The 27,505-nt window shown below is 41.4% G+C and overlaps 3 protein-coding genes across 8 annotated transcripts; 1 reads left to right on the plus strand and 2 right to left on the minus strand.

Annotated features, from left to right (window-relative positions):
• Window positions 1-1,873: 1,873 nt before the first annotated feature.
• Window positions 1,874-9,399, minus strand: LOC106853988 (uncharacterized). Of its 3 annotated transcripts, none has more exons than XM_088168383.1 (6): window positions 9,038-9,399; window positions 7,147-7,531; window positions 5,543-5,714; window positions 3,349-3,527; window positions 3,060-3,156; window positions 1,874-2,243 (listed from the first exon to the last, which is right to left on the minus strand). In XM_088168383.1, exons 2-6 carry the CDS (start codon window positions 7,526-7,528, stop codon window positions 2,087-2,089), a joined length of 987 nt encoding a protein of 328 aa, XP_088024509.1. In that variant the 5' UTR covers window positions 7,529-7,531; window positions 9,038-9,399; the 3' UTR covers window positions 1,874-2,086. The 3 variants fall into 3 exon arrangements, with proteins under 3 accessions (XP_088024509.1, XP_088024504.1, XP_014733075.2); XM_088168378.1 differs by having other exon boundaries at window positions 8,831-9,063; XM_014877589.2 differs by lacking the exon at window positions 9,038-9,399 and adding an exon at window positions 7,901-7,971.
• LOC106854006 (uncharacterized) lies at window positions 9,046-17,375 on the minus strand. Of its 3 annotated transcripts, XM_014877617.2 has the most exons (7): window positions 17,285-17,372; window positions 15,487-15,728; window positions 12,964-13,348; window positions 11,585-11,756; window positions 10,616-10,794; window positions 9,792-9,888; window positions 9,046-9,401 (listed from the first exon to the last, which is right to left on the minus strand). In XM_014877617.2, the coding sequence occupies exons 2-7, from the start codon at window positions 15,679-15,681 to the stop codon at window positions 9,245-9,247; spliced, it is 1,185 nt and encodes a 394-aa protein (XP_014733103.2). In that variant the 5' UTR covers window positions 15,682-15,728; window positions 17,285-17,372; the 3' UTR covers window positions 9,046-9,244. The 3 variants fall into 3 exon arrangements, with proteins under 3 accessions (XP_014733103.2, XP_088024495.1, XP_088024488.1); XM_088168369.1 differs by lacking the exon at window positions 15,487-15,728 and having other exon boundaries at window positions 17,285-17,375; XM_088168362.1 differs by lacking the exon at window positions 9,046-9,401 and having other exon boundaries at window positions 9,788-9,888.
• Window positions 17,373-26,115, plus strand: TXNL4A (thioredoxin like 4A). Of its 2 annotated transcripts, XM_014877660.2 has the most exons (4): window positions 17,373-17,455; window positions 17,604-17,777; window positions 24,582-24,685; window positions 25,384-26,115. In XM_014877660.2, exons 2-4 carry the CDS (start codon window positions 17,625-17,627, stop codon window positions 25,553-25,555), a joined length of 429 nt encoding a protein of 142 aa, XP_014733146.1. In that variant the 5' UTR covers window positions 17,373-17,455; window positions 17,604-17,624; the 3' UTR covers window positions 25,556-26,115. The 2 variants fall into 2 exon arrangements, with proteins under 2 accessions (XP_014733146.1, XP_014733155.1); XM_014877669.2 differs by lacking the exons at window positions 17,373-17,455; window positions 17,604-17,777 and adding an exon at window positions 19,044-19,127.
• The last annotated feature ends 1,390 nt before the right edge of the window (window positions 26,116-27,505 follow it).

Genomic DNA, 27,505 nt, shown 5'->3' on the forward strand with positions numbered 1-27,505 from the left:
AAGAAAAACCTTTGGAAGTGCAACACAGTAGTTTTTGCCTTCAAAAAGGCAAAAATAAAATCCACAAATTTGAAGGAACAAAATGAAGGAGGGATTAGTCAGAGGAACAAAGAAAAATAACAGTCAAAGGAATGTTACTTCAAGCAAAAATCCAGGACTTTTGTCAAGAAATGGATGTATTATGTGGTTAATGTGGAGCGAATCGGATGTTTTCAAAGCTGTTTTGCGCAACTTGAACATCTGAGTTTCAAGCTATAGGTCAGGAACTGATACATGTCTAGAGAAGATGTATCTGTTAAGTATCATATGTGAAAGAAGTTGTCAGTTGCACCAGTGCACTATCATGTTCTAAGTATATTTAGTTTGTAAACTACCTTACAGACCTCCATGTAGTGTGTTAAGCTGAATTACATTGTGTGTACAGCATTGCTGTGTGCAAGTTTTCTCTTACAGAAAGGGATCTGATCTACCAGCATTGTACAGAGCACTGTGAAATGAGTGAGGTCTGTGGACTTCATTCCCATCATTAAACATTGCTGTTGGCATCCATGTAACCCTGCAGGGTGAGCTGATGCCTGCAGTGTTAATAAGGTGCTTGCATAATAGTTGTTTTTTAGGATTAGGCTTTTGAAGTATTGCATTACCCTAAAAGACTTTTGTATAATGTAATGCATACATTTCCCAGATGGGTTGTACAGACTAGCTTAAGCATGAAGCTGGATAAAGACATAGATTTCCTATGTCTACATTAAGTTTTATAAGGCAGTATTATATGTGAACAGGATTTGTAAGCTGAGGCAGGAAATCTTTGTTCACTAGCTTGTTGTTTCAGGCAAGGCCAAACCAAGTGATGCATTTGTTTTCAGTGACTATAAGCCATCATAAAGTGTTATCTGGTATCAGCCTGTCTAGTTGCTGTAGGTAAGGCTAGCTTTCCAAGTGGACTTCTTTATCAGCACTTTATTCCAGATCATGTACTTTTTGCAAATCAAAGTATTTCAAAAAACCTGAATCAACGGAGTGAACTATAATGGATCATCTCTCATGTGGCCACTGCATTTTTGGATTCACTTTCAGTAATCGTGAGATTGAACGTATTGTGTGTAAACCAACTCATCACTCCAGTGACTGATAGGCAGATGTGTCTCCCCCTCGAAAGCTCAGCACTGGCAGGGAGCACTTCTGAAACTAATCAGCCCAGATTCTCAAAATATCTGCAGATGTAAGAGCAAAATTCCAAGCAAATGCCAAACATGTACAATTGTTTAAGGAGAAATGAAGTACTGCATCTGATTCTTGTTTGCTCCTTCACCTCTTTAAGTTTGAATAAGAAAAGTCTGCACATGCAAAAGCCTTGTGCGTTTGAGGATACTGATCTAAGAAAAGGCGCTTTTTTCCTCTTTTCTAATTTTTTGTATAGTAACCTTGTTTTTCAGCTCTGTAATTTATTGCTTAGTCTTTTATTTTAAAATAAATGTAACTTATTTTTAAAAGATTATAAACGTTACAACGGAAGGTGTACTGGGCACCTCTCAGAGAGCAGGGAGGTTCCTGGGGCAGTCTTGAAATTCTTGACTGCCAATTTGCTGTGCCTGAAAAGCTGCAATGTCTTGTTTCCTGGAACTGCAAGAGTTGGTAACATCATCATACATAAAAGTGATGGGAGTAAGTGTATTTTGACAAGCACTAGTGAGGTAACACCTGCAAGACAAAGGCACTGTGAAGATGCATAAGGCTCCAGGCAAAATCCTGGCTGCACTTAATGGATACTTTGCTGTAAATTATAGCAAAGTAGTCATTTAAAGAATGGCTACTGATAAATAATCATACTATTCTGTAAAGTCACGCTACATAACAAAAGACATAGCACAGCCACTTTGTGTGTTGGTTTATTTGTCTTTTGGAGTTGCATTAGACAACAGAAAGGATATAAACACAACTGAGAGGATGACAAACTGTTCCCTTGCAAGCTTTAGTGAGGTGTATGGACATTCTTGTATTTAAGAAGATCTTCAGAGCTGAAGGGAAAGATAAGAAAAAAAAGAGAAAGAGAAGAATAAAAAGAGATGTGATGTCCTTTCACACATCAGCTAGGCAGCACTTCACTGGGTAGGGGGAGACCATTCAGGGCTGCTAGTATGTTTTCAACTGCTTCCTCTGTTATCATGTAGGTGGCCTTGTCTGTTTTAATGCCAAGGTGAGGTGTTATAATGATGTTCTTTAATTTTAACAATGGATGATCTCTGGAAGAAAAGAAAAAAGAGTTAACGATTGTTGTTCATCTAAAATAAGTGCTTATTTTAGCACTGTATTTAAAGTAAATTTGATACAACCTTACAAGTCCCAGAGAACCTGACCTCCTATATTGAAGTAATTTTGGACTGTAACAGGACATGCAAAAACTTCAGAGCAGCTCTTTTCTCCAGAAACACACTTCTGCCATGAGGCAGCAATTTGAACTATGTCACAAGAGAGGATTAAGCCCTCCGGACACATTCATCCTACACAATAGTCTGAGCTGTAGGTATTTGCACACAGGCACAAGACCAAACTCCCCACAATCCAAAATGCCCAGCACAGTTAACTCCAAAAGGCACCATCCTCCTGGTAGAGTGGTCTTTTTAGAGAAGCTAAGTAGTCTCTGGGCCCAAGAGGTTTGCAGTACTTCAGCCTTGTATTGTGGAAAGAAGCCTGTGGGGAAGGATACCTCCGGGCTATGCAGCAGGTCTTTGGCCTCAAACAGCTTCCACCCATTAAAACCGGCAAGCTGCACTTTCTAATAAGGCAATTTGCAAGTGAAGCACTGCTGCAGCTTCACAGGGCGATTCTAAGGACTGGGCTTAATGCTTTCCCTCCCTCCTGCTGTTTCCTGTCTCCCAGGCTTCCCTTTGGTCTGTTATCAGCCCCAACATCTGGGCTGCATCCCATTCATATTCATAGCACTTTTATCCAAACTCATGCCAGGGGCAGGGGGGGCCAGCTTCCTGCCTGCTGCAGGGATGCCTCTGGCCCCAGCAGGGCTCACCCATCCTTCCCGAGAAACAAGCAGAGATGGCAACCTGGGCAGCGGCTCTGGGGAGGTGACATCCAAAGCTGCGGCCCCGATAACACCAGTCTGCAGTGCTGCCACCAGCGCCTCTTGGTCAATTACTGCACCTGGTGTGGAACAAGAGTGTCTCTGAGTGCACCTTGCAGGCAAAGAGTGAAGAGAGAAGGGAAGGGGAGAGGGAGGAATTTCTGCCATGCCTGAGCATGTTCCCCAGCTGTGCTGGATGCAGCACGGTGCTGTGTGGAGCACAGCAGGAGCTGGACCACACTGTGAGACCGGCCAATGGATCTGGGTGGTACCTCGGCTGATGTTAATGAGGGTAGCTGTGGGTTTCATCAGCTCCAGTTCTCTTTTCCCGATCAGTTTATGTGTCTGAGGTGTCAGGCTCACCACCAGCATCACAAAATCTGCCTGCTGGAGCAAGCTGTCCATCTTTTTGCAGTAAGTGGCACCAACAGCTTGCTCCTCTTGCACTTTCCTAGTGGGGAAAAAAGCATTTCAGTCATAGAAACATTTTTTTCAACGATATCACCAGTATACAAACCAAAGGATCTGATTATCACATCCATATAGCAAACAGGTGGCAAACAAAGATAATTTTATTCTCAGCTCGGTGTTTAGATCCTTCTGGAAAGCTTCAAGCCCTACAGCACAGGATAGATTGCATGTGTGCCCCTCAGCCACTCCAGTGCAGGGTCTCAAGGGCTTCTTATGAAGTCTGCAAATGAACTAGGGCTGAGCACTGAAGCAGATGGCAGCACACAGTCCATTCTCCAGGATGCCCTGTGCACCTCAGAGGATGCAGTCACTGCTCAAACCAGAGGACTGGTATTCACCAGAACTCACCCATGCAAGCTCTGGGCATGGCAGTGGTCCTCATCCTGTTGACACTCCCAGTAAGCCTGCTATTTTTTTATGACTGAAATCAGCAAGGCAGCTCTTTGCCAAGCTCCTGCCTGCCCCAGGACTTCCACAGAATAAAGCGTTCAGCAAAAAGAGTTACCAGAGTAGAGAGATTTTCAGTTTTAACTTTTCACAGTGTAGAAGAATACTTGCCATTTCTCATGTTCTTTGTAAATTTAGCTGTCTGAACTCTGGGAAATAAAGAAGCAATGATAGGTGATCATGGGTACAATCTTCTGGTTGCAAGAGAAGGGCTTTAAGTTATCTCCTCTCTAATCTAGAAATAAAGAGGTCACGCTAAGAAAATAACTTAAATGTAACTTTAACCCATGTCTCTTCTAACAAATGCACTTCACTGTTTTTGTTTTTCTTTCCAGATCAACGACCAGAGAGTAAGAGGGGAAAAAACCAAACTGGAACTGCAGCCAGTTTTGCAGTATCAAAGCAGATGCAGAGTGCATCTTGATTCATCACACAAGCTGGAAGTGTAAATGTACTTTAAATGTACTTTAGGCTTTTAATTTCTGTTGCACTGTGCATTGATCATTCATCACAGCACTCTTACATAAATATTACTTTAAAGACTGAGAAATATTAAACAGTGGGAGTTAAGGATGATACACATAGGGAAAAAAGAAAAAAGGGATTAGTGCCTTTTAAATATTTTTTGTGGTTTCTGAAGAAATTCTGAAAGATCTTAAGGATTTTTTTTAATGTGAGTTTGCTCAGCTGTTTTTCTGAGGAAACAGGAATGCCAAGCATGGCTAAAAATTCCTGGCCTCGTTCACCCTTGTGATTTGCCTAGGACTAGCTAAAGCAGTGACTCTCCTCCTGCAGTCTGCTCAAGGGGAAAATCCCCAGAAGTCCTGAATGCCACAACCTAGCACTGCAGCTTCTCCCTTCAGTAACAGAGGAGTAAAGTTCTCCCAGGGTAGGTCATAGATTATAGCAGTAAGTATTTGTTCTGCTCATTATCTGCACCTTGCCTGATTGCAAAGGCCTCGAGTTGTTCGCGGGGGTCTTGCTCACTTTAAACTGAAGAGTCCCTGTGCTGAATGTCTAACGAGGTTCAGATTCCCAGATACACAGGCTAGGAGGGATGAGAAATAGAGGGTGAAATCCTGTTAAATACTTGCTAAAATTCCTACTGGCTTCAGAAGAAACAAGATTTTCTTAAGAACAGCTTTCAATCATATTGTGCCATGTATATGCTTCCTAGTTTCCAGCCACTGTTTCAAAAATATCCCTCCTGACCTTCAAAATATGGGGAAAAAATGAACAACAAATAGAGTTATGTTGTCACTATAGTACAATGTGATAAGAATAAAAAATATAAGCTTGATTTCCATTTTTCTGCAGGAAACCTTGACATTTCTAATATAAAACCTAAATTAAGTTTCCAAGTGTTTAATCACTGAGTAACTCTTTACAGGACTGATTTCAGGCAACCATTCTTTTTTTTTTCCTTTTGTTTTAACCTTGGCCACATTCCCTCATTTCTTGCTATATTTCTGACATAATTCCTTGAAAAGAAAATACTGACTGTCTGGAAGAGTTTCTGCTGCAATTAGGGTCAAGACATATCTTTACCTCCATGTCCTGTTGTGGTACAAAATGTTCATTTCAAATGCTTTCGCTCTCAGAGCAATCTTATACCCAATGCTGCCCATGCCAATGATCCCCAGAGTAGCTCCAGCAACTTTAACTCCCAGAATATCAGCTTCACAGTACTCCATACTTGGGGAAATTGAAATGTTATGGACTGCAAGAAAAACACATTAATATGAGAAATCAATGGGGTCCAACATGGAGGAATAAGGTAAAAGAGTCTGGACTTGTTGTGCTACTATAGCACATTTCTAATGGTTACAAACATAGGATTTTGTAATGTCCTAGGTAACTCCCTAATGTATCATCTTTCCCTGTTGCATGTATATATGATATTCCAATTTATTTTCACCATACTATAAAAAGCCCTTTGATATAATCTCTCCAAAAAAAATTTTACTCATGAAAATGTTGCCCTGTTCCTCATCAACAATCAAAATAATTATTGCCAATAACAATGCAGAGTTTGAAGATGCCACGTGGAGAACAACACTAGATATTGGGTTTCCTCTTCACATCTGCCACTCTCCTTGGAAAGAAAAGTGTGACTTCTTTAAAATCACAGCTTGGTAGTTTCTGTAATTACCTTTTGTTAAACCTGCACAATTCTGGATAGCTCTAAGCTCTACAACACATAAAATACAGTTATATACACAGTGTCGGGGCGGCTAATAAGGTGACAGTGTTTTGATATTTCAGTCTTCTGGTATTGCCAACTTTTCTAAAACACAAGCAGAATATTGTGGAAGGATGCAAAAATTACTCAGGAAAAACTCAGTCATGTCAGGACAGAGCTATCTGAAATGCCACCAGGGATAGTTAAGTGGATGGGAACAAGAAATTAATCTTCCTTTTAATCTGTCTCCCTTTTATGAAGTAGAAACAGACTTAGAGGAACACAAACCCCCTTTGAGTTTCTATGAATCCTGTGGTATAGAGGGCAAGTCAAAGTCAGGTGGATATAAAAGGATAAATCTGAAGGATTTTTCCCTGAAGAAGGAGGCATTCTAACCAAGCGAAAGTTAGGTCTATTTCGCAAAATAGCAAGAAAAAATTGTTGATAGAAAGGATGCTATTAACAAAAACAGGAGTAGGCTGCTTTATTACTCTCTAATGTCCCTTAAATGCCCCAATTCTGCATCAACCCGTTTCAGTCTCCAAGAATACACCCATGCCTCTATCAGCCTTGTGGGTCCCTTCCAACTCAGGATCTTCCATGATTCTATATAACCTTGTTCTGCTCCATTGTTGCCTCCCACACGAATTTCTTCTACCAGCCTGTCACTTCAGTAGTCATCTGATCTTTGACATCCACCACTTCTGGTCATAGCACTGTAATGCCATCACATTTTACCTTGTTGAAATATATGCTATGTATGTCTGTGTGTAATGTAATAATTTAAGTTTACCTATAATACATAAAATGTATTAAAATACCTATTATTCTGTTTGCCAAGCCAACATACTTACATTTTCACTTTTTTATTGCAAAACCGTGTGCACCACAGGTAACTCTAAGAAAAATCAAATTAATGGCAGGTAAATCTTGTATGATTTTTAGAAGCCACAAAGAATTGAGATGTTACCTTCCACTAATCTTCTAGCAGATGCTAGCAGCAAAGCCATCCCAGTATCTGCTGTGGCACTGGAAACAGCACGTGGAGCATTAGCCATCTTCACACCAAAACTAGCTACAAGATTCAGATCCAGGTGATCCATCCCCACTCCAGAATTCACAATCACTTTCAAGTTTGGCAGGCTTTGGAGGATCTCTTTGTCGATGACTGGTTTGTGCCACCACAAATAGATTGCTTGGACCTTTTTACCAACATCCTTTCTGTTTTCAAGAAATTCCTTCATGGTGATGAGGTGGAAATGTTTTTTCAGGAATGGCACATGGCTATGCAGTATCCCACGTATGCCACCAATTTCATTTACCAAAAGCCAAGGTAGTTCTCCTCCTTCCATGATCTGCACAAAGAAGAAAGACCCAAAGTGTCAGAGAAAAGACATTTCCAGACATTTTAAAGAATAATCACTGCCGTGTCCTGTTTCAAGACATTTATGTCAAGAGATTCTATAAACCACACAGGACAATAAGAAAACAAGACAAGCAAGCAGCTTTTTAAAATAAGCTACCTATTATACACACAGGTACCCCCCCCGAGGTATTCACATAATCAGGCTGAACAAGTTCTGTCCTCATGATCTAAGATTTCACATTACTGCTACCATGCTCAAAACACAACACTTCTCCTTAATTACTTAGTTTCAGATCATCAGTGGTCTGCAGTAAATAGTGCAATAAATCTCATTTGCTACCTTGAAATCACAGAGTACCTTGTCTAAGTAGTTTAGAAAAATGTTGAACCAAATCTACATCATGAAAATAAATTGAACAGCTTCATCATGAACTTTGAGTTACCAGGTTAATTTTTAAATGCTTCGTTGCAGAGATTTTTGTGGCCATCTGTCCTGAAGAGACCCCAGTGACTGCAGAGCCTTTTCCTGAGCCTATCGCAAATTACCAAAATAATAAAATAATATATGCTTAGGCAAGTGTTTTCCAAGAAGGACTCTACATTGTTTGGTTTGGGTTTTTTCCAAAATCCCTGACCGTCTGGCTTTGGTCCCTAGAGGGTATGTAAATTGACAGCTATTTGGGTTTTTTTGGACAGACCATTTATAGCTACCTCTAATTTTCTATAGCAGTTTTGGGAAGAGCTCTGGGGAGAGTGTTCAAGGGCCAAAGATCCTGGAATAGCAATCCTGTAGCAATTCTGTTGCTCTGTTAGTATAATTTCACTATTTCCAACAGAATGTCTAACTCCTGGCCTTTCTACACTTCCTGTGCTAGAACTGCATTTTGCCATCCCTTCAGGGAGCCTGATAATGTTGCAAGTCTTCCTGACTTTATGGAAGCGACAACCACTCTATTCAATTTTCTGAATTTGTTGATGGCCAACAGAAGAGAGAATGTAAGAAAAAGCTTGGCCCTGAGCTGCAAGTCAGGACCGATCACTAGTTTTGCTTTAGGTTATGCCCTCACCCATGTGATTTTAATGGTAATTCTACCTTTCTTTCATGGCCACTCAAGATAAAAGCATAATTTTTGTCTGCATGGAGGAACTAAATCTCTTGGAATTTGCTCTCGTTTTCAAAGGATGCCCTCATGAAAAATAAAGACACTTTTTCAACAATTAGCTTTGCTTTAACATGCAGATGAAACAGGGCTCTTCTTAAATTAGAAAACCTTAGGCATATGATTACTTTAAAGAACATTTCTTCAGTGTTTTCATATAATATTGGAATATTGGCTGAAAAGTGTTTACAGCCAAGTTTCTGCAGGGAATCAATGCTCATTCATCTTCAATAGATTTGAGAGTGTCGGGTGTACTTATCATCATGTAGCAACAAGAACTGGGAACAGAACATTGGTATTCACTGAAATAGACTGAAGATATCAAAATGCATTACTGCTCAGCTGAAATCTTCAAACAAATCTCTTTTATTAGCTTCACTTTATTTTTTGGAATTGTAAGCAACAGAGCAGATCAAGTCCGACAATTCTGCAGCATCATGACGAGCAGTGCAGGAACAGGTTGTGCTTTTTTTTTTCATCTTAAAAGTGGTAAGAAATAGTGCCTTCCCATACACAGGAGATTTAGTGGCATCATCTGGCACTCATTTGGGAAACACTTCACTTGGAATGGGTTGGTCATTGAGAACAGCCAGTATATTTGCTATTGCTTCTTCTGCCATCATACGGAGGGCTTGGACTGTTGCAGTTCCAATGTGTGGGGTAATGATGACGTTATTCAGGTTTAATAAAGGATGATCTCTGGAAGAAACAGAAATAACAGAATGTATTACACAGGGAACTTACTCTGCTGCTATCCCATGCTAGTTGTGAAGAACTGAACCTCAGGAAACAGCAATGGCACGTTCAGAACAAAGCACAGAATGAGCACAAAGCCGTGGGACACTTGCTTACACATTTTTTCTTCCTCTCCATCCATCTTGCTCATTGCCTGGCCCATGAGTCAGGCTGGCAAAGAAACAACAGAGGTGGGAAAGGGGAATAACTTGTTGTTTATTTATGATTGTGCAAGACAGGCTAAGGTTTTGCCCTTACACAATGAGTCTCCCTGTGGAGATGAAAATTATGAGCACACTTTGAACACAGTTTAAAACATTTCAGATTAACAGAAAGGGAAACAAGCTTCTTTACCTTGGCAGAGGCTCAGGGTATGTCACGTCCAGAGCTGCAGCCCTAATAACCTTATTCTGGAGAGCTTCTACCAATGCATCTTGATCAATAACTGCACCTGCATTGAAATGAAATCTTGATATCCTGATGAGTTAATGAACACATTTTTACCCATGAGGGGGAGGAGAAGGTCTCCAGGATGAAGTGAGAAAAACTAGAGGCTCTTCATCTTGTTAGAAAATAGAATGCCTTTTTAATAATCATTAACCAAACAAACCAAAGATTTTATTTATTAATCTTTAATTATAGGATGATTATGGTCCACTGCATAAGGTTTTTCCTGAGACGAGACCAGTTTCAGTCCTCATTTTGATACTTCCTGTATTACTATAGACAAATCATTTAATCTCTGCAGACTTTCCACTCTTTTATCTCTTTGTTTACTGAAATTATAATCTCATATACTTACTCAGTGCCAACAGATCTGTCATCCCATGTGAGGCTTCCTTTCTACACTGCTGTTCCAAATGTTAATGTTTTGCCTTGTACACCGTTCCCCCTCGCTGATGATAAATCTTTCAGTTATTTCTACTAAAATCCACTATCTCTAGAATAAGGCTATAAAGAGAACCAACCATCTGCTGAGCATCCCTAATTTCCATAGGGCCTTTGAAGACATAGCATATGATCCACATAAGTCACCCATTTGTAGACTGCCAGCTACTTCATGACTCAAACAATGGAGGGATATCACAGACTGAGGCTGGAGAGGGGAATGTCAACACAATCAGACAAAACACAACCTTAAGTGTGGAGCCACAAACAGTGATTTCAGATTCACCTACCTCGGCTGATGTTTATAAGAGTAGCTGTGGGTTTCATCAGCCCCAGCTCCTTTTTCCCAATCAGTTTGTGAGTCTCAGGAGTCAGGTTCACAACCAACATAACAAAGTCAGATTGCTGCAGCAAGTCTTTCATCTTTGCACAGTAGTGGGCACCAACAGCCTCTTCCTCCTCCTTTCGTCTGAAGAAAAAATGTACACATCCCCAAATTGACACAACTACTTTTTACTGAGTTTAACAATCAATCAGCCCTAGGAGAGTTCCAGAAAGCACAGAAACTGAGAGGTTTGATACCAACTTTGATAAAGGTTTGATAAAGGATAAGTAATTGATAGGCACAGATGGTGCAATGGATACAAGAAAGGATGTGGGCTAGAGGAAGCAAGAGGCTACAGGAGTGGTGGGACACTGGAGGAGTGATGTATGTGTGAAAGCAAAGCACACAGGCTGGGGATACAGTCAGACCCCAGTCTTCTCTCCTATGTCTATGCCAATTCCTGTGGAGCCTTTCCTTGCCTGACATGCCAGTTAGGACTTGTGGTTGAAAAGAAATGAAGTGTGAAAAAAGGGAACTACAAATCCTTGAGAAATTAAGATCTTCATCATTGGTGCCAATGTGATGAGTGATCTGTCTAGGCTGAGGAGACTGGCTGGGAGATGCTGCCAGAAGCCTGAAGCAGAGTCTGACAGGACAGGGGACACCACAAGGGCACAAGACCTGGTGTGCTTGGACAACACCTCCCAAATGCTTACACAGCCCTTGTTTCAAACTGGTAGTGGCTAACCAGGGCAGGGGGAACTGCTTCCTGAGGGGAGCAGGAGGGAGCCAAAGTGAGGAAGTGGTGGCACAATGGTGCTTGTCACACTGCTTAGAACTGCCACAAGTGCATAGGAAGGCTGGGGACAGAGCAGAGTTGTGGCTTCCATCACTGCCCCCTGGACAATTAAATGCAGAAACCAGATGTCTTTACCTCCGGTTTCTGTTATGGTACAGGATCCTCATGTTGAAGGCTCTGGCTCTCTGAGCCACTTTGTATCCAATGCTGCCCATCCCAATGATGCCAAGTGTGGCTCCAGTTACTTCCACTCCCAGCCAGTCAACAGCAAAGTGCTTTGTGTCTGGAGATATTGCAATCTGGCAGCCTGCATGTAAATACATGTTGAATGGGTACAAATCAGCCATAAACACAGGCCTGGAGGAAGGAAAAGGTTTATTACCATCACAGCAGTGGGGTTCTGGAGCACCCTTTACAAAACACCTTTGTTGATTCTGACCAGTTTATTTAAGGGCCTGGATGGTGCCAATTCCTGCACCCAGGCCTGAAGCCAGTAACACAGTGGGATCCTGGCTGGGTACTGTGCTGGAAGGAATGACTCCTTGGGGAATTAACTCTTCCACAGATGGTGTGTTTTCTTGAAGTTCAAAAGTAGCTTCTTTGAAACTACCTTGCTAGCACTGACTTCACTTTTTTTTTTATCCGTATCTCTCCTGGATCACAACCCAAAGGCAGCCTCACTGCTTGAGCAGGGGTGAAGCCTTCAAATTCCAGCTCAGCCAGGGATCTCTGTGAGCTTTTATACAAAGAACTCGAGGTTCAAAAAGATGCAATAGTGAGAAAACATCATGGGGAAAGAGATGGTATTTCATGCTCAGGGGTGGAGCAGCAGTGACAGAAAGGCCATGATTCCATGAAGACAGAGGTGACTTCTTGTGAAAGTCTCTAGTGACACCTTTCTCCCCCAGAATGGCATTTCGTAGCAAGGAAGTGGGGAAAGAACCTGCTTTTAGGGACACAAACTAATGCTAGTGGTAGAACTCATAACAGCTTTGTCAAGAGGTTTATCATCTATTTCAAAAATAATTCAGATGTTCTTCAGGAAATACAACCCATTGGTTTAGACAAACCCATCACAGAGGCAGAATAAAGGAGAATTTATACTAATTACTGCTCTGGAGTTGGAGATGTGGCCACTAACACTTTGTGTCTTCCTGTAGCTCCTAATTCTTCTTTTGAGGGGAGATGGAAAGTGGTGACATTCCGTTTGGATGCACTCTGTATTCAGTTTTCACAGCTATAAACAACCCACTCAGCCAGAGAAGAATTAAGTGCATAATTCTTCACAAGCCAGACTTTCAAGTGCATAATTTAGAAAAAGGCCTTACTCTTGCCACTGTTGCCCTAAAAAGAAATGAAACATAGGAGAAGTAAATGCCTCTGAAAGTTAAGGCCTCTGAAAAATTTTCTCCGTAAAAGCATCCCAAATATTGATTCAGAAACATCATCTCTCTCACAGCAATAGTGAAGTATACCAAAGAGGTAGCAAGGACCAAGAAAATTTAATGCATTACCTTCCACTAGTCTTCTGGCAGAGGCCAGCATCAAGGCCATTCCTATGTCTGCTGTTGGGTCTGCCACGGCGTGCGGGGTGTTGGTGACTTTTACACCAAAGCTCGAGATCATTTTCAAGTCTAAGTGATCCACTCCAACCCCAGAGTTTCCAATTACCTTTAAATTAGGCAGGCTTTCTAGAAGCTCACGATCAATAGTTGGCCTGCACTCAAACACAAAAACAGATTGGATTTTTTTGCTCATTTCTTCTTTGTTTCCAAGAAATTCCTTCATGGTGATAAGGTGAAAGTGTTTCTTCAAAAGTGCTGCAAGGTCTTCTAGCACGCCGTGAGTTCCTCCTATATCCAGGATCAAAACAGCTGGCAACTCTCCTTCTGCCATGACCTGCAACAGGGGAATAGAAGAAATGCTACTTTGTTTAGGAGAACACCCTGAAAGGAGCAATGATTCTTTAATAGTTATCATTTAAGTTCACATGTGTAGAACAGGAAGCTGATGGAATTCAATAGTGCTTTTAATCCACGGTCACTTGGTAGTAGTGTGGTATGTCAGACAACTTCCAAGTACTTTTACCACGTGATGATTTAGACTATAACACCAAGGAATATCCAAATTCTCACATCCAAATCCAGTCCTACAAGTTGTTCTTCTCAGAGTTTCATTTTAGTCCTGAATCAATACTGATTTAATACAAAACTAGTAACTTTTCTGGTAGCTTACTCACCAACGCCTTTCAATGAACAGTGCTATGAAACACAGGCTGCTAGAAATTTATTAGAAATTGATTCAAAGTTTTTTGCCTGTTGGTTACGGTTGGTGAAGCCACAGGCAATGTAGGGTGGCACTGAGGCCCAGATGACCTGACAAACATCTATCAGGGATGGCTTAGGTCTAACAAATTTGCTCGATGAAGGGCCACCCTTGGATAGCTATTAGACTGCTTGCCTTCAGTGTTTTAAACATTCAGGTCTGTACCTGAACCTACCTCATGCAAAATATAGCATACCCATGCCTATATGCTGAACCAGTGAGGAAGAGCACTAGAGGTGATACCACTGATAACACAGTCCTTCATGTTACAACTTTCCTCTGCCCTGAGAGTTTTGAGTCCAGTCCTCTCTACAACACTCCTGCAAATGCACTCTGCAACAAGATAGGGGCTCCATAAGCAATCAAACACCTAATTAAAGTTCCTATTGGCAAAAATGGTAATTGAAGATTTCCTGCATATCTTAACAAGAGCTGTCTCTACAGCTGTCTCTGTTTCCTACAGCTCCTTTTCCTGTGCTCCACTGACTTTTGGTCTCCATCACATTCTATGTCCTAGACTTGCATCCAGGAAACCTGATATTGTGCTACCTGAATCAGAACAATTTTTCCACAGCAGTATGCTGATATATTCCGGGCACACAGTGCTGGCCAGCTGTGTCCTGCTGCTTCACTCCTCTCACAAAAGCCTTCTGTGAGTGATCAGAACTCAAACCTGTGACAAAAAGGCGTCAATGCAGACTGGAAGTTTTTGTCAACCGTATTTACCCTGGTCTTGAACAAACTCAGACTTATCCCAACCATGTCTGTGGTTACAGTCTCAGCACCAGTACTGCTGGCTTCTCCTGGCCTTGATGTGCATTTCTGCCTCAGTTTCAGTCTGCTGCTGTACATGGGCTTGAAAAGGCCTCCATGCTAGGACAGGTCTGCAGTTCACCACAATGTCTCTGATTATACTATCTGGCTCACAACAGCAGCAAACAAAGCAATGAGATGAACAGTGCAACCAAATTGCAAAGGAAGATAATGTTTTTTATATACATCTCATATTTTCTTTTTGCCAGCTGAAGTTGTCAACCCCATGTGGTTGTCAAAAGCGTGCAAATTTCCCCAGGTGTAGTCTGCATTTCTTAAGAATATCGCACAACATTACTAGGATGAACTAGATTTGTGTTCCAGAATGAATGATGCATAGAATAAAAGAGGAGTTGATGTCATATTGTGATGGAGTTGTCCAACTTCATTAACAATCAGAATCCGCTAATCCTGGACGGCAGCTAAACCTTATGCTGCTAACAAGGAAAACTGGGCACCAGACATGATCAAGTGCTTGGCAGATGACAGTAAGGCATCATTGTATCACTCCATTTGTTTTCCTCACCACCTCCTACCCCATTACAACACACCATAGATAGGTAGAGCCAGACTTGCTTTCACTTTGAAAGCACTTCTGACACTTCACAAGCAGAAAGGTGACCCATGAGGAAGCCGCTAGCTACGAACAAATCAGCTAGTGCACTAGAAACAGGCTTGTGGCAAGTTGATGGATCTTTCCATGAGTGTGGGCATGCTGAGCCCACCACCCTTCCAGCCGTGTTTGATGCACATGTGACCCATGCATCACCTACAGCGCTGGTCCAACAACTGGTGTTCTGCTCGTCCCAGGTACAACCTTAAAACATCACACTGACAAAAGGAAACCAAAAACACTTAAAGGAAGCTCACAGAACGAAGGGGGCTCTCCAGATACCAACCTTGGTCCCAGCAGTTATTGCTCGTCTTCCAGCACTATGTGCATGTGTCCTGTACCTTTGTTTGCAAATCAGACTTGTGTGACAGCGATGTCCGTGAGAAGCAATAACCGGATGAATAAATTTGTAAGCCAAATTTGACTGCCAAGACATCGAGGGAATCAGTTTCAACAGACGAAATGCTCTGCTCCTGAACATAATTATTCAGTTATCAGACGTCTTGTCCAGTGTGCTAACTGTAACACCTGTCAAGGATATGACAATTGTGGCTTTGGACTAGTATCATCTGTAGTATCACTAAGCTCCTTTTTAAAAAAAAACCTTTTTTTTTTTAAAGTTGTTGCTTCTCTATTAGTGTTTACATAATATATGCTTCCATGTAGGTTAACAGTCATAATCATGTGTAAATCATTGATGCAAGGTAAGTGTACTAAGTTCTGATCCTGGCATTGCAGAGAAAACTTTGAAAATATAACTTAGATTGAGACAATGGAGCAAATAAGAAGGATTGACTTCAGTGCTAATTGAAGCTGGCCTTATTTCACCTGTGGATCTTACTCGCAGATTTGTCGGCTGGCACTGCTGTATCATCTTGGACTTAACCAAATCACAGCAAAATAAACCTACGTAATTTTTCCTAGCTGAGTTTTCAATTAAAGTTAACAGCCTGCGTTATCCAGGATCAATTCCTCCTACTAACTTTAGAGCTCTAAAGAAGAAGACCAGTTGCCTGAACAACGACCAAAGCACTAACCAAGGCTGGTTTCTTTCTGACGCCGTGCCTTTCCCAGCTCGATCCCGCGGCAGCTGGAAGAACCGGGAGCTCACGGCTCCTTCTTGGGGCCGGGGTCCTGTTCCTGCCCAGCCCCGCTCGTTTAACCCTGCCCGGGCACGATCGGCTCCGGGGCTGGCGGCTTCCAGGGAAGCTGCGGCTCGGGAATCACCGCCCCGGCTGCCTCTGCTCTTGTCCGCAGTCACACCGGGCTGCCTCTCCTCTCCCTGTCCCTGTCCTTCTCCCGCCGCCGGATGTCCCAAAAAGGCCATAAAGCAATTACGGGGCAAAGCTATTTGCCACAAATTCACATTGTTCCCCACGGCCCAAGCTGCAGCTTGTCTGGGATTTTTATGGTGGAAACGATGCTTTTCTCCCTGCCTGCCGCAAGCTAACCTTTTAAAAGGGTGTCTACTGTGGAATTAAGGAAACAGATTGGTCTGGGATGGCATGTGCCAACGGAACCCAGTGCTGGAATGTGCTGGTTTCGCTGCTGACCACTTCCACTGGAGCGCTTGCCCAGAGTGCTCCCGCAGTGGCACTGGCAGAGCTCATGGAACCCCAGTGCCAGTCCCGCAGTGGCGGGTCCGGGGGGTGGCTGGTGCCGGGGCATGAAAATTGTCATTGCTGTGGGCGAATACACTTCACAGTGTATTCTTACACTGTAAGTTTACACTTACAACCTTCCACAGCCAGGAGATGCAATAGCACAGAATCGCAGAATGGTTGGGCTGGAAGGGACCTTAAAGATCATCTAGACCCAGCCCCTCGGCCATGGGCAGGGAAACCTTTCGCTAGAGCAGGCGCAGAGCCCCTTCCAACCTGCCCCTGAACTCTTCCAGGAATGGGGCATCCACAGCTTCTCTGAGTATATCTCCTTGACCAAATTCCCACGGAGGCACGGAGAATGTGCTAACATCAGAGTGCTCAGCAGCAGAGAGTCGGGGATCTGGGCTCCGACCACCTCTGTTCCATCCTCCCCGCGCTAGCCGGCACCGCCGATCCCCGCGGCAATGCTCCACATCCCACCTGCGAGCGGGGACGCCTCCGTGCCCTGGCGGTGCCTCCTCCCGTCGGGAATCGCGGCTGTCCCGCCCCGCGCCGCGCCGGAAGCGCGCCCGTCCCCGTGCCCGCCCTTCCGGTTCCCGCCCGTGCCGCGCTGCCGCCGCTCCGTGTCTCTGAGGGAAGGACGCCCGCGGGGTGCGCTGGGCGCGGGCTGTGGCGGGGTGGGCGAGCCGGGGGGGCCTCGGTGCCGGCGCTCGGTGACCGCCTGCGCCCCGGGAGGGCCTGGGGAGGGCAGGCAGGGCGGGCTGTCAGCTCCAGGGCCATCATCCCTGTCGTCCCGCAGGCTCGCCGGCCGGCCGCCAGGATGTCGTACATGCTACCGCACTTGCACAATGGGTGGCAGGTGGACCAGGCCATCCTGTCGGAGGAGGACCGGGTCGTCGTCATCCGCTTCGGGCACGACTGGGACCCCACGTGCATGAAGATGGATGAGGTCCTGTACAGCATCGCCGAGAAGGTAAACAGGAGCTGTCTATTCGTCCTGAGCTCGGTGTGCCCTATGGATTGCTCGGAGTCTGAGGCAGCTTAAACTGCACAGGTATCCCAGCTTTAGGAGGCAGCGGGAAAGCTGTGTGATTTCACTTCCACGAGTGTCTCCTAAAGACCGCCCTGATGTTTACAGTATTCTGGGGGGTGAAAAGAGCCTCGCAGATGTTCGGAAGTCGAGGTTGCTGCCTTTTAACAACCCGTGACTGAATGAGCGTCGGCATTCAGGCAGAAGCAATGCTCGGTGGTAGGGCTGCTGCGGCTCCAGGTAACGCAGCACTCACTTTACAGCGGACATGTGTGATTCCTTCCGGTTTCCATCTGAATAACTTGAAAAGTTGCTTTCATTTTGGCTCTTAAAAATGGTAAGGTGCTAAAATGTGTGGGATAGTGTTGATTAATCTGCCATAGATATAATTCTGATTAATCTGTCAGTGGTGTTATCTGTAGAGACCAGTAGCATTCCACTGAGTTGCATGGACTGAATTAAATTTTAAGAGCCAAACTCCACAGCTGTTTTCAGATGGAAACTGAATGATTACCAACAGCCGGTCGCTTACTTAAGAAAGATACATAGATAGGAAAAATTAGATTGTTAGAATACACAGTCTGCTATAACTTACCTTTTCATATATTTGCTAAAGGTTTATTATTATTGTGAAGCAACAGATAGAGAATATTGACAGTTCTTTAACTGAAGAAAGAAGCAAAAAAAATCTGAATCAGAAATGGTGACTTGGGTAGGGAAAGGTGCCAGCTATCATAGAAATCATAGAATGGTTTGGGTTGGAAGGGGCATTAAAGACCATCTCAGTCCAACTCTCCTGCTGTGTCCTACACTAGACTAGGTTGCTCAGGGCCCCATCTAACCTGGCCTTGGACACTGCCAGGAATGGGACATCCACAGCTTTGCTGACTTCACGCAAAATTCTTTGCATAGCTTGTTTTTGTGGTTTACTTTGTGTTCTAAAGTGTTTTTTAAATAACTCATGTCTTGAAAATTCCCACAATTAAATATCTATACCCACAGCCAGGAGTTAAGACATATTAGAATGCAGTAAAGAGTTGTGACATGTTTTAATTCAATTGTTTTGTATTCAGCCTGGTGGGAGTGTTATGCTCAGATGCTGTTAGTTGGACTTGTGGCAGGATGCTTGGCAATTTGGCAGACCTGCTGGCAGCTAGGGGTGACTGGGGGAAGAAAGAACAAAGTAACTTCTTATTTAAAAATCTCCCTCTGCAGAAATGGCAAATTAAAGGGGGAGATCCTACCTCATCCTCTTGCTTACAAGCCTTGTTTGGATCTCTGCTGTTTTAAAGAGTGAGTAAAAGTTCCAATTGTACAGGTGTTTATTCTAGAGAATAATACAGAATGTTAACGTGCTATAATTGCAGGCTACGTTTGAAGACAATGTGGCCGTATTTTACATTTGTTACCCTGGTGCAATATTCTTTTAGACTGCAGCATGTTTTTGGGTAGCAATAATATTTATCTGTACTTTATGATAGGAGAGCAGGGTTTTTTTTTTCAATTTGAATCCTTTAGTGGAAAAAGAAACTAGAATGCTATATGAAAGTATAAAGTAGATTATTTTCACTGAAATATACTCCACTTGCAGTTGACTGGGTTTTTTCCCTGGTGTTGCATGAAAAAGAAGCAAGGTTTCACTGAATGTCAAAACAAATCATAATTGTAAGATGTTAGATTTTTTTTTTTGCTTTGTCAAAGTTTCAGTCAAACATTGATTGAAACAAGAATTGTTTCACAAATTTCGTCTTAAAAGACCTTTTCTAAAAGGTCTATTTTCTTTAAAGGGAACTCATCATTATAAAAACATATACCCTGAAATAACAGAGATTGGTTTGCTAAATTAATACACCTTGTTTAAGGAATTATTTATCTATGACTGAGAAGTGTAAATCAGGTAACTGTTAGATTGGATCACTGTGAGTTTAGGGAGGATTTTTCAAATGTTGTGCATTTATTTAACCATAATCAGAAGTGTGGATGGCTGTGGTTTTTCCTCAAACCTTAGTTGTGCCTCTGCATTTCTGCTAAGGTTACATGAAAAGTGAGAGAGGAAAAGAAGGTGGGGCAGGGAAAGAGAAAGCTATTTAAAAAAGCATATAGGTATTTTAGCTACTGGTGTTTGTAATTAAAAGCTGAGCAAAGTTAATCCACTTACTGATGTCTGTAGTTTTCAAAATTATTAGCTGTAAGTGCTGCTATTGGCAGTACAACGTCTTTTTCTTTTCCCCTAGAAATTTATCACCTAATCTTACAGCATAATTAGCAAGAAGAAAAAGTCAAATAAATATTGCCAGTACAGACTTTTTAGTTTGTACTTGCTCTGTTCAGTTCAGTAATGCAAGTCTGTCAGCCACTGTCAATTCGAGTCATTTGTTGCAAAAGCTAGTCTAAGTTCTTGTATATTTTCCTGTGTTTCTTGTCCATAAAGTAGTGTTCTGTTCTTCTAAACAGAAAAAAAGACTGTCTAGAAACTGGTTAGGAAGATGAGAAGATGAAGTCTTGGATCTTGTTTCAGATTTCCTTAGGTGTTTAGGCTGTAAGGTTTGCTTTTCAAAGGCAGCTGAAATCTTAACAACTAAAAAAAAGAGTATTACTTACCTCTGACAGAAATTTCAAGAAACTTTACGATTTTTGTCATTCATCCTAGTCATTAATCATATTTCTGTGTCACTCATGTTGTAGGAATGAATTTATTTATTTTCTAGAAGGATATCGTTAATGAAGGAAATCAGGGAGGAGAACTTCAGAGGACAAATGAGTCCCATGGCATATGGTTTTTCCTACATCTGTGTTTGCCAGCAAAGTGTGTGATCTTCATGAAGACTGGATACAGAACCTTCATTTGATGTTAAAAGTTCTATAGATTCCTCTGCTTTATGGTCTTGAGCCATTCAGTTAAAGGATTTCATAGCAGTCCGCAGGCAGATACAGTTCTGTGAAGTATCAGGACAACCTGTAACTGTGGCTAGGCAGTAATGTACTTCTGGGTTTTCTACATGCAAATGTAGAAATGTTGGTCATGTAGAAAATTGTTCAGCAATGTAGATTGATTGGGCTGATTTATGAAGCTGCCATTATTGGGGAGAAGGGGGAAAACCAGCAAAATTGAAGCCCAGCCTGTGAAAGCAAGTCATAAAACTTTGAAACCATGCTGTGCTGTTTGACTTAGGTTTCCTACTCTACCCTGTCCCTATGAACAGCAGCTCCAACGGCCTGGTAAGGCAGAGAAAGTTTTGAATTGAAAGACAGATGAAGGAAGTGAGGAGTGTCAGAAATAGTTAATAGCTGTCTCTGAAAATGCTTTTGTCTTCAGTTGTTGCATGAGTGAGGTGCTGCCCTGAAGAAGGTCTCTCACTAGAGTTTTGATTTTATTGTTCTTCAGAAAGCAGTTGACTTATTGCAACAAATTTACTGTATTTAGTGTATGTTATGAGGTTAAGAACTTTCAGAATAAACTTACGTTATTATGTGTTCAACTTCTAAAGGTTTTTTCATACCATCTCTACAGTAAAATTTTGGTTTATATTAACAAACTCAGTGTACTCTCCGTTGTAACTACTGCAACTGCTTGTATTTAGTGGGGTTTGCTTGTTTAGCGTTGTATTTTATTCTTGTTCTGAGGTGTCCATACTGTATCCTCAGTTACAACCCACAAGTCAGAAAGAGAACTTGTTAGCAACCACTGCCTTGACAGGGTAGCAAAGCTGGTTTTGTACAGGAATGTAAGTTTTCATATGACAGCTCTGTCTGAGCAATGGATTCATGTCCCAACAGGGAAAAGTCAACCTTTGGTTTGTCTCCACAGACCATGCACATCCATAGCAGTCTGAATCTATAAATACTTCCATTGCTTTTGCTTAAAGCCAAGCCAAAGATAAAGCTTTGTGAATTAGAGCTGGCTGTGTGTGGAGAGGGCTCAGATGCTGCTCTGTACTGCTGCTGTCTTGGCTCCAATATTGTGTCTGAGACAGGAACTGCTTCTTCAGGCTCTAAAACTTGTCAATACTGTGCAAAAAGACACATTTGAGTCTCTGCAAGTCTTGTCTTGTGTTGAAATAAAATACCTCTTGGTGACAAGCTTGCACAGTCTGGCACATTAAATTGTCCAGCCCCTAAACATTAAATAGGCCACTGCAGTTATTCTGCATCACCCTTTCCATGTGTTTATCTAATCCTTCTTCAGGCCTGAATCCCAATCTCCTGCTGCTATCCTTGGCAGCCAGTGTCCAAACACTCACTCTAAACAAAGCAGACCCTCATTCAATGTGCTTGCAAGCTAACTCGTTTTGGAATGGTGATCTTGCCAAATTTGAAATTAGGAAAGCAAGGGGTAAAGAACACAGCCACTTCTAAAGTTTTGAATTCAAATTTGAGTTCAGCTTTAAGGTCTGCTTTAGACTTAATATGAGCTTTTCGGCAGGCAAGATTGTCATCAGTTTGACTTCTATAAAAGTAGGTCAGAGAGAAGGAAGACTTAATTAATGTCTTGGATGCTTGGATTCTGGTGATGACTTGCACGTGTGCTGTGCAAAGGTGATTTGAGTGGTCCAGTCCTTTCTAGTAAGATTTATATAACAAATTAAGATTTGTATAGTCTATTTCTCTTGTATGAAATCCTAAGCTGTTGACGATCACTGCTAGTGACAAGCATTTCTGGTTCTGCAACAACTCAATTAAATTAAACTAATATAATGTCAAACTAACTTTAAAAGGGTTTTTTTCTGTTCTAGTACTATCTGGAGTACAGAATTCTTGGAAGTATATTTTTTGTTTAGGAGTGCTTTTGGAGTGGTATTCTGGTGCAACATGTAAATCTCCTTGAACTAATCTTTCACCAAACAAAACAGGTCCCAAGAATGTTTTATTAATGCTAGGTTTACCTTAAAATAATTTTCCAAGCTCCAAATTAATTAATTATTCAAAGATGGTGCGCTCTGTCAAAATTGCTGAATGTGTTGTAAAAATTTCCCCACATGGTGAAAGTGTGCTGCTGATGCTAAAAATGCCAGCAGGGTGGAAGAAGTAATGATAGGATAAAATGAAAATGGCTCCTCAGGTGTTTTGTTTTCAGAAAAAAGGACCGAAACCCCCACAACTGTCTTTGGCCTGCTGGGGCTCACCAGGGAGTGGCTTCAGTCACTTCTCAGCTAAATTGTGTTGCCTCTGAACATCCCATTAAGGTTCTTACAAGTCTTTAAGTAAAATTGAAATGGGTATGAAGGATCCCTTCAGAGGGTTTGATATTATGACTGTTTTAGTTTACAAGGCTTTACCTCTTGCCTGATTTAGATCGTGGCTTAAATGGGAAGTTTGCATTAGAATATTGACAGACTCTAGGACTTTAACTGGCTCCATAAAAGCACAGTAAAAACTTTAAATGCTGTTTCACTCCAGAAGAGATTTTACTTTCTTTGCTGGTAATACTTATTTACATTCTTGAAGTGTGATTATTTTTTATAATTTTGAAACTGTCTTGAAGCAGAAGTCCATAAAAATTTATTTACTCTGCACTTCTGAGTTTTTTTTTTCGTAAATAAACATCTCCATACTATATCAGTAAAGTGCCTGCTAGGATGTCTACGTACAGGCTACACAATATATCGTATTTTTCTCATATAAACTAATCCTGCTCTGTGAATTAAAATAAAATATTGTTCCATCAGGCAGATATTATACTCATAATACCATTTCCAGACTTTTGATAGCCAAATTAACAAGTGGGAGTCACTGTCATGAACAGTGAGTTTGTCATAGATTTTAGACCATGTGTGTTAACCTCAGGCTGGTAATTCTAGGCAGTCAAATAGGAGGGACCAAAATTGTGTTAGCAGGTAACTGAGGGTGAGAAGGCACAATTGTGCACTCCTGGTGTAGTGCATGACCATTTGATAATATATCTTACAGTTAAATGTTTGTCCAATTTGGGTGACTTCTGACTTAGAATGTAATGTGTGTGAATGTGTTAATTTCTACTGTGCACTTATGAGGTAAATTTAAAAACCAAAACTTCCCCTAATTTCACTTAATGACAAGTATGCTACATCTAGGAAACAAAAATGTGACATAGTTTTCTTGCAGGAATGAAGGCATTGACTGTGACACTAGAGGGGAGGGATTCTTTTGCATCTAACTGAGTAACTCTGCAAAATGAAAGCCAGTTTTACCAGGATTGTCCAGACAATAGCTTCTAATCAAGGTCTTATTTCTTTAGCAATTACACTTTTAAGTTTTAGCTTTGCACCTCTCAAAAAAGCTACCAGTCTTTAAATCATAAGTTTCCTTTTCATTTATTGAGTCTTGTTAGACAAATTGGAAGTTATAGAGGGGAAAAATGCTTGGAGGCAAGTACCAGGGCATTGTAGATCATTAATTTTCTGAAGTTTATAAGCAGCTGATGACAAAGGCAAAATGTGTCAGCTTGGCTTGCACAAAGCAGTTATTCTGCTTGTTTGGAGCTGTGCATATCACTGAGTTCTCAGTTCTATATAAAGGGCATTTGTTTCTCTGGCTGTTGATTTAGCATAGTATCTTTCCAGTTGACACTAGATGTGAAGCTTCTTGGCTATATTGAAAAATATTTTCCATGTTAATTGATTATTGTGGTTGACATTAAAAGCAAGGCTGTTTATTCTGATTTTATGACTTAATAATTTGGAAAATAAATGTTACAATAATGAAAGCTTATGTCTTTTAATTGGTAATATATATATATTGCTTTTGTATTTCCTGTTTTCTTCTGTTTAGGTTAAAAACTTTGCTGTTATTTATCTTGTGGACATCACTGAAGTACCAGACTTCAATAAGATGTATGAGTTGTACGATCCCTGTACTGTCATGTTTTTCTTCAGGTATGTGATGGTTCTGGAATGTAACTCATTTAAACTTTGTTTGTCAAATACAGTGTCTCAGAAGTTCATTTCCAAATATATATATATATATATATATATATAAATAGCACACTGATGCCTATGTTTACATTGCTCTATAGAAGAGTAAACTGATTTTATAGGAAAATGGCAATTAGTCGGGTAACAGTGTTTAATAGAGTGCAAACCAGTGATAGTGAAAACTGGATTTATCATCTATTGTTCTTAGTTTTAAATCTCAAACTTCCTGTAGAGAATACTGTAGTAATACAACAGTCAAGCTTGCCAAACTTGCTTTCAAGATAAATCAAAAGTAATAAGGTTTTTTTGGAGTTAAGGTTTCTACATTGGTGGCATAAAATGTTGTACTGACAAGCATGAATGTTTCTCCAGAGATAGACAGTAGTGGGAAAGAAATACAATAGGGAATATGCTGAAGGATAATTGCACTGAGTAGCCATTTTGGGGGCATGTTTGGAGTCCTTATTCTTGCTTTAAAAATTGGAATAAAATGTCAGCTTGAGTGAGAGGGGTGGATATTCTTCCTTTAAGGCTTGTTTTGCAAACCTTTTAATGTTACAAGGGCTTCCTTTGATCCTACAAAGCATTGGGGGGGTATAAGATTTCTTTCTGAATTTTAATACCATATTAACTTGGTTTTTTGTTCTTCCTCTTTAAAGGAACAAACACATCATGATTGATTTAGGTACAGGTAATAACAACAAGATCAACTGGGCAATGGAAGATAAGCAGGAGATGATTGACATTATAGAAACTGTTTATAGAGGAGCCCGCAAAGGTCGAGGTTTGGTGGTATCACCGAAAGATTATTCCACTAAATACAGATATTGATGTTTCTTTGGGCTGCCTTTTTTCATAATCCTATGTCCACTTAAATTTATTTCTGTGTATGTGTGTACATATATGTATATTAAAAGAAAAAAACCCTACAAGTCCTTGAATTTTGAGCATAATTTGAATTATTTAAAAGGCTTGAATTCAGTTTGAGAAGTAGAAGACTCAAAGCCTGGAACTGTCTTGACTACAGTAATACTATGGCTGAATTTTGGGCTTTTCTTTTTTAAAGAGTTTCTCCTTTGTTGTCATTTTGGTATTACATATTTTTGTACACAAAAGGCCTGTATGCAGAAAAACATTTCAACTGGTTTCGTTTGCTTTTATTATAAAAATACCTGGGAAAATGATACTATAGCTTTTTTATATAGTTCCACTTATCCACCTTAATTTTTTTTCAGCTAATTAAATTTGAGAATTAAACCAGGTGTAATGGGATGCAAATCTGTAATGTTGAAGATGAAGACTTCTTACTTTTGTCAATATTTTCTTGTGTATCATATTAGTCTTCTGTATCCACTAAAAATGGGAATAAAGTACCAAGGTGCATTTATTAATATTTAGCAGAACTCGGAGAAAACATCTCCCATGACTTTGCTCACCAACCACACCTCCATCAGCCTAATAGACCTGTGGTGCCAGACTCTTTTTCCATGGTGGTTGTGCACTCAAACTTTGAAGCACTTGGTGAATTTTGCAGCTTCAAAGCATAATTGCAGATCTGGAGCTGGCTGCACACAGCAGCTGAGGAAACCACAAGCTGTGCTGTCACTTTACCTTCAGTTTGTCTAAAGGTATACCAAAATGCACATGTACTTGGGATACTTGGATTGGATTCCACTGTGGCATAGCTTTTGAAATTTCTATTTGCATTTCTAACAATTTTTATGGTTATGGAGTTGATGTTGTGTGGGGCTTTGTTTGGTTTTTAAACTGGTACATGCGTATTTACAGGATTAATTAAAACCAAACCAGGCTAGCTTCTTTCTCCAGAAAGAAAAAATCCAATTTGTTACAAAACAAAGAATTTACTTCTACTACCAAGCATTTTGTAGAGGATTTAGCAAGTGTAAGGAAGTAAAACAAAAGGGTCTCAATTTCTGCTGAAGTTAATCTTTAGAGTGGTTATTGATTTTGCAATCATTTATGTTGGAAGGGACTGTCAGCCTCCCAGTCATAGTAAGCTCCACATGGTCAGGTTGCCCAGGATTATGTCCAGTGTTGGTATTTTGGCTGGACTAGATGATCTTCAAGGTGTTTTCCAACCTTGATGATTCCATGTTCTCTAAGGATGGAGATTCCTCAGCCTTTCTGGAAGGCCTGTTCTGCTGTTTGAGTACCTTCATAGTTGAAAATTGTATTCCTTGCATCTCGCTGGAATTTTCCGTGTACCAGCTTGTGTCGAGTGACCCTGGTGTACAACACCTTCAACAAGTGTCTGTTCCCCATGCTCTGCCACGGGCCAGTGGTTGGCAGCAAGAAGCCACAGTTGTTTCCTAAGGCTGGACCAACAGGTTTCTTGTATCTGCTGTACTCCACCATATTTTGGTGGCCGTATTTTAGCTCCCTCACACCACTGCATCTCAGCTGGGGAGCCCCCAAACTGACACAATAATTGTGGGTGTGGTCTGCCAGCGAGGTGAAAGGAGCTAAATGACTTGCTGGCTCTAGCTGTGCTAATACTGACCAGTGATTTGCTGCAGCCTGGGCACCGTGCTCACTCAGTCAGCCTTTCCACCAGTTCCCTCTCTTGCAAAGCAGTGCCAGCCAGCCTCTCACACCAGCCCAGCTTGGCATTCTGAACTTCATCAAGGTCCTTTTGGCCAATTTCTCCAGCATACCACCCTCTCCCCCCAGTCTGACAGTACGTGCAAGTCTACACTCATTAAAGCATTAGTTGGAATGATTTCTTGCTATTAACGAAGGCTGTAATAGAAGCATTTCTCC

Source organism: Sturnus vulgaris, chromosome 1, assembly GCF_052056855.1.
Source record: "Sturnus vulgaris isolate bStuVul1 chromosome 1, bStuVul1.hap1, whole genome shotgun sequence".
NCBI classification, from domain to species: domain Eukaryota; kingdom Metazoa; phylum Chordata; class Aves; order Passeriformes; family Sturnidae; genus Sturnus; species Sturnus vulgaris.

What these genes read in the sequence shown, in the direction of transcription:
- LOC106853988 (XM_088168378.1), bottom strand. Translation starts at nt 8,923, where the DNA reads ATGAGCATTGATTCCCTGCAGAAACTTGGCTGTAAACACTTTTCAGCC. An exon ending in TACCACAACAGGACATGGAG is followed by an intron (nt 3,528 to 5,542) that starts GTAAAGATATGT and finishes TTTCCCCACTAG; the next exon opens with GAAAGTGCAAGAGGAGCAAG. An exon ending in TCCCCAGAGCCGCTGCCCAG is followed by an intron (nt 2,244 to 3,059) that starts GTTGCCATCTCT and finishes CTTTTCTTCCAG; the next exon opens with AGATCATCCATTGTTAAAAT.
- LOC106854006 (XM_014877617.2), bottom strand. Translation starts at nt 15,681, where the DNA reads ATGTTCAGGAGCAGAGCATTTCGTCTGTTGAAACTGATTCCCTCGATG. An exon ending in CAATAACTGCTGGGACCAAG is followed by an intron (nt 13,349 to 15,486) that starts GTTGGTATCTGG and finishes CCCCTGTTGCAG; the next exon opens with GTCATGGCAGAAGGAGAGTT. An exon ending in TACCATAACAGAAACCGGAG is followed by an intron (nt 10,795 to 11,584) that starts GTAAAGACATCT and finishes TTTTTTCTTCAG; the next exon opens with ACGAAAGGAGGAGGAAGAGG.
- TXNL4A (XM_014877660.2), top strand. Translation starts at nt 17,625, where the DNA reads ATGTCGTACATGCTACCGCACTTGCACAATGGGTGGCAGGTGGACCAG. An exon ending in TGTACAGCATCGCCGAGAAG is followed by an intron (nt 17,778 to 24,581) that starts GTAAACAGGAGC and finishes TCTTCTGTTTAG; the next exon opens with GTTAAAAACTTTGCTGTTAT. An exon ending in ACTGTCATGTTTTTCTTCAG is followed by an intron (nt 24,686 to 25,383) that starts GTATGTGATGGT and finishes TCCTCTTTAAAG; the next exon opens with GAACAAACACATCATGATTG.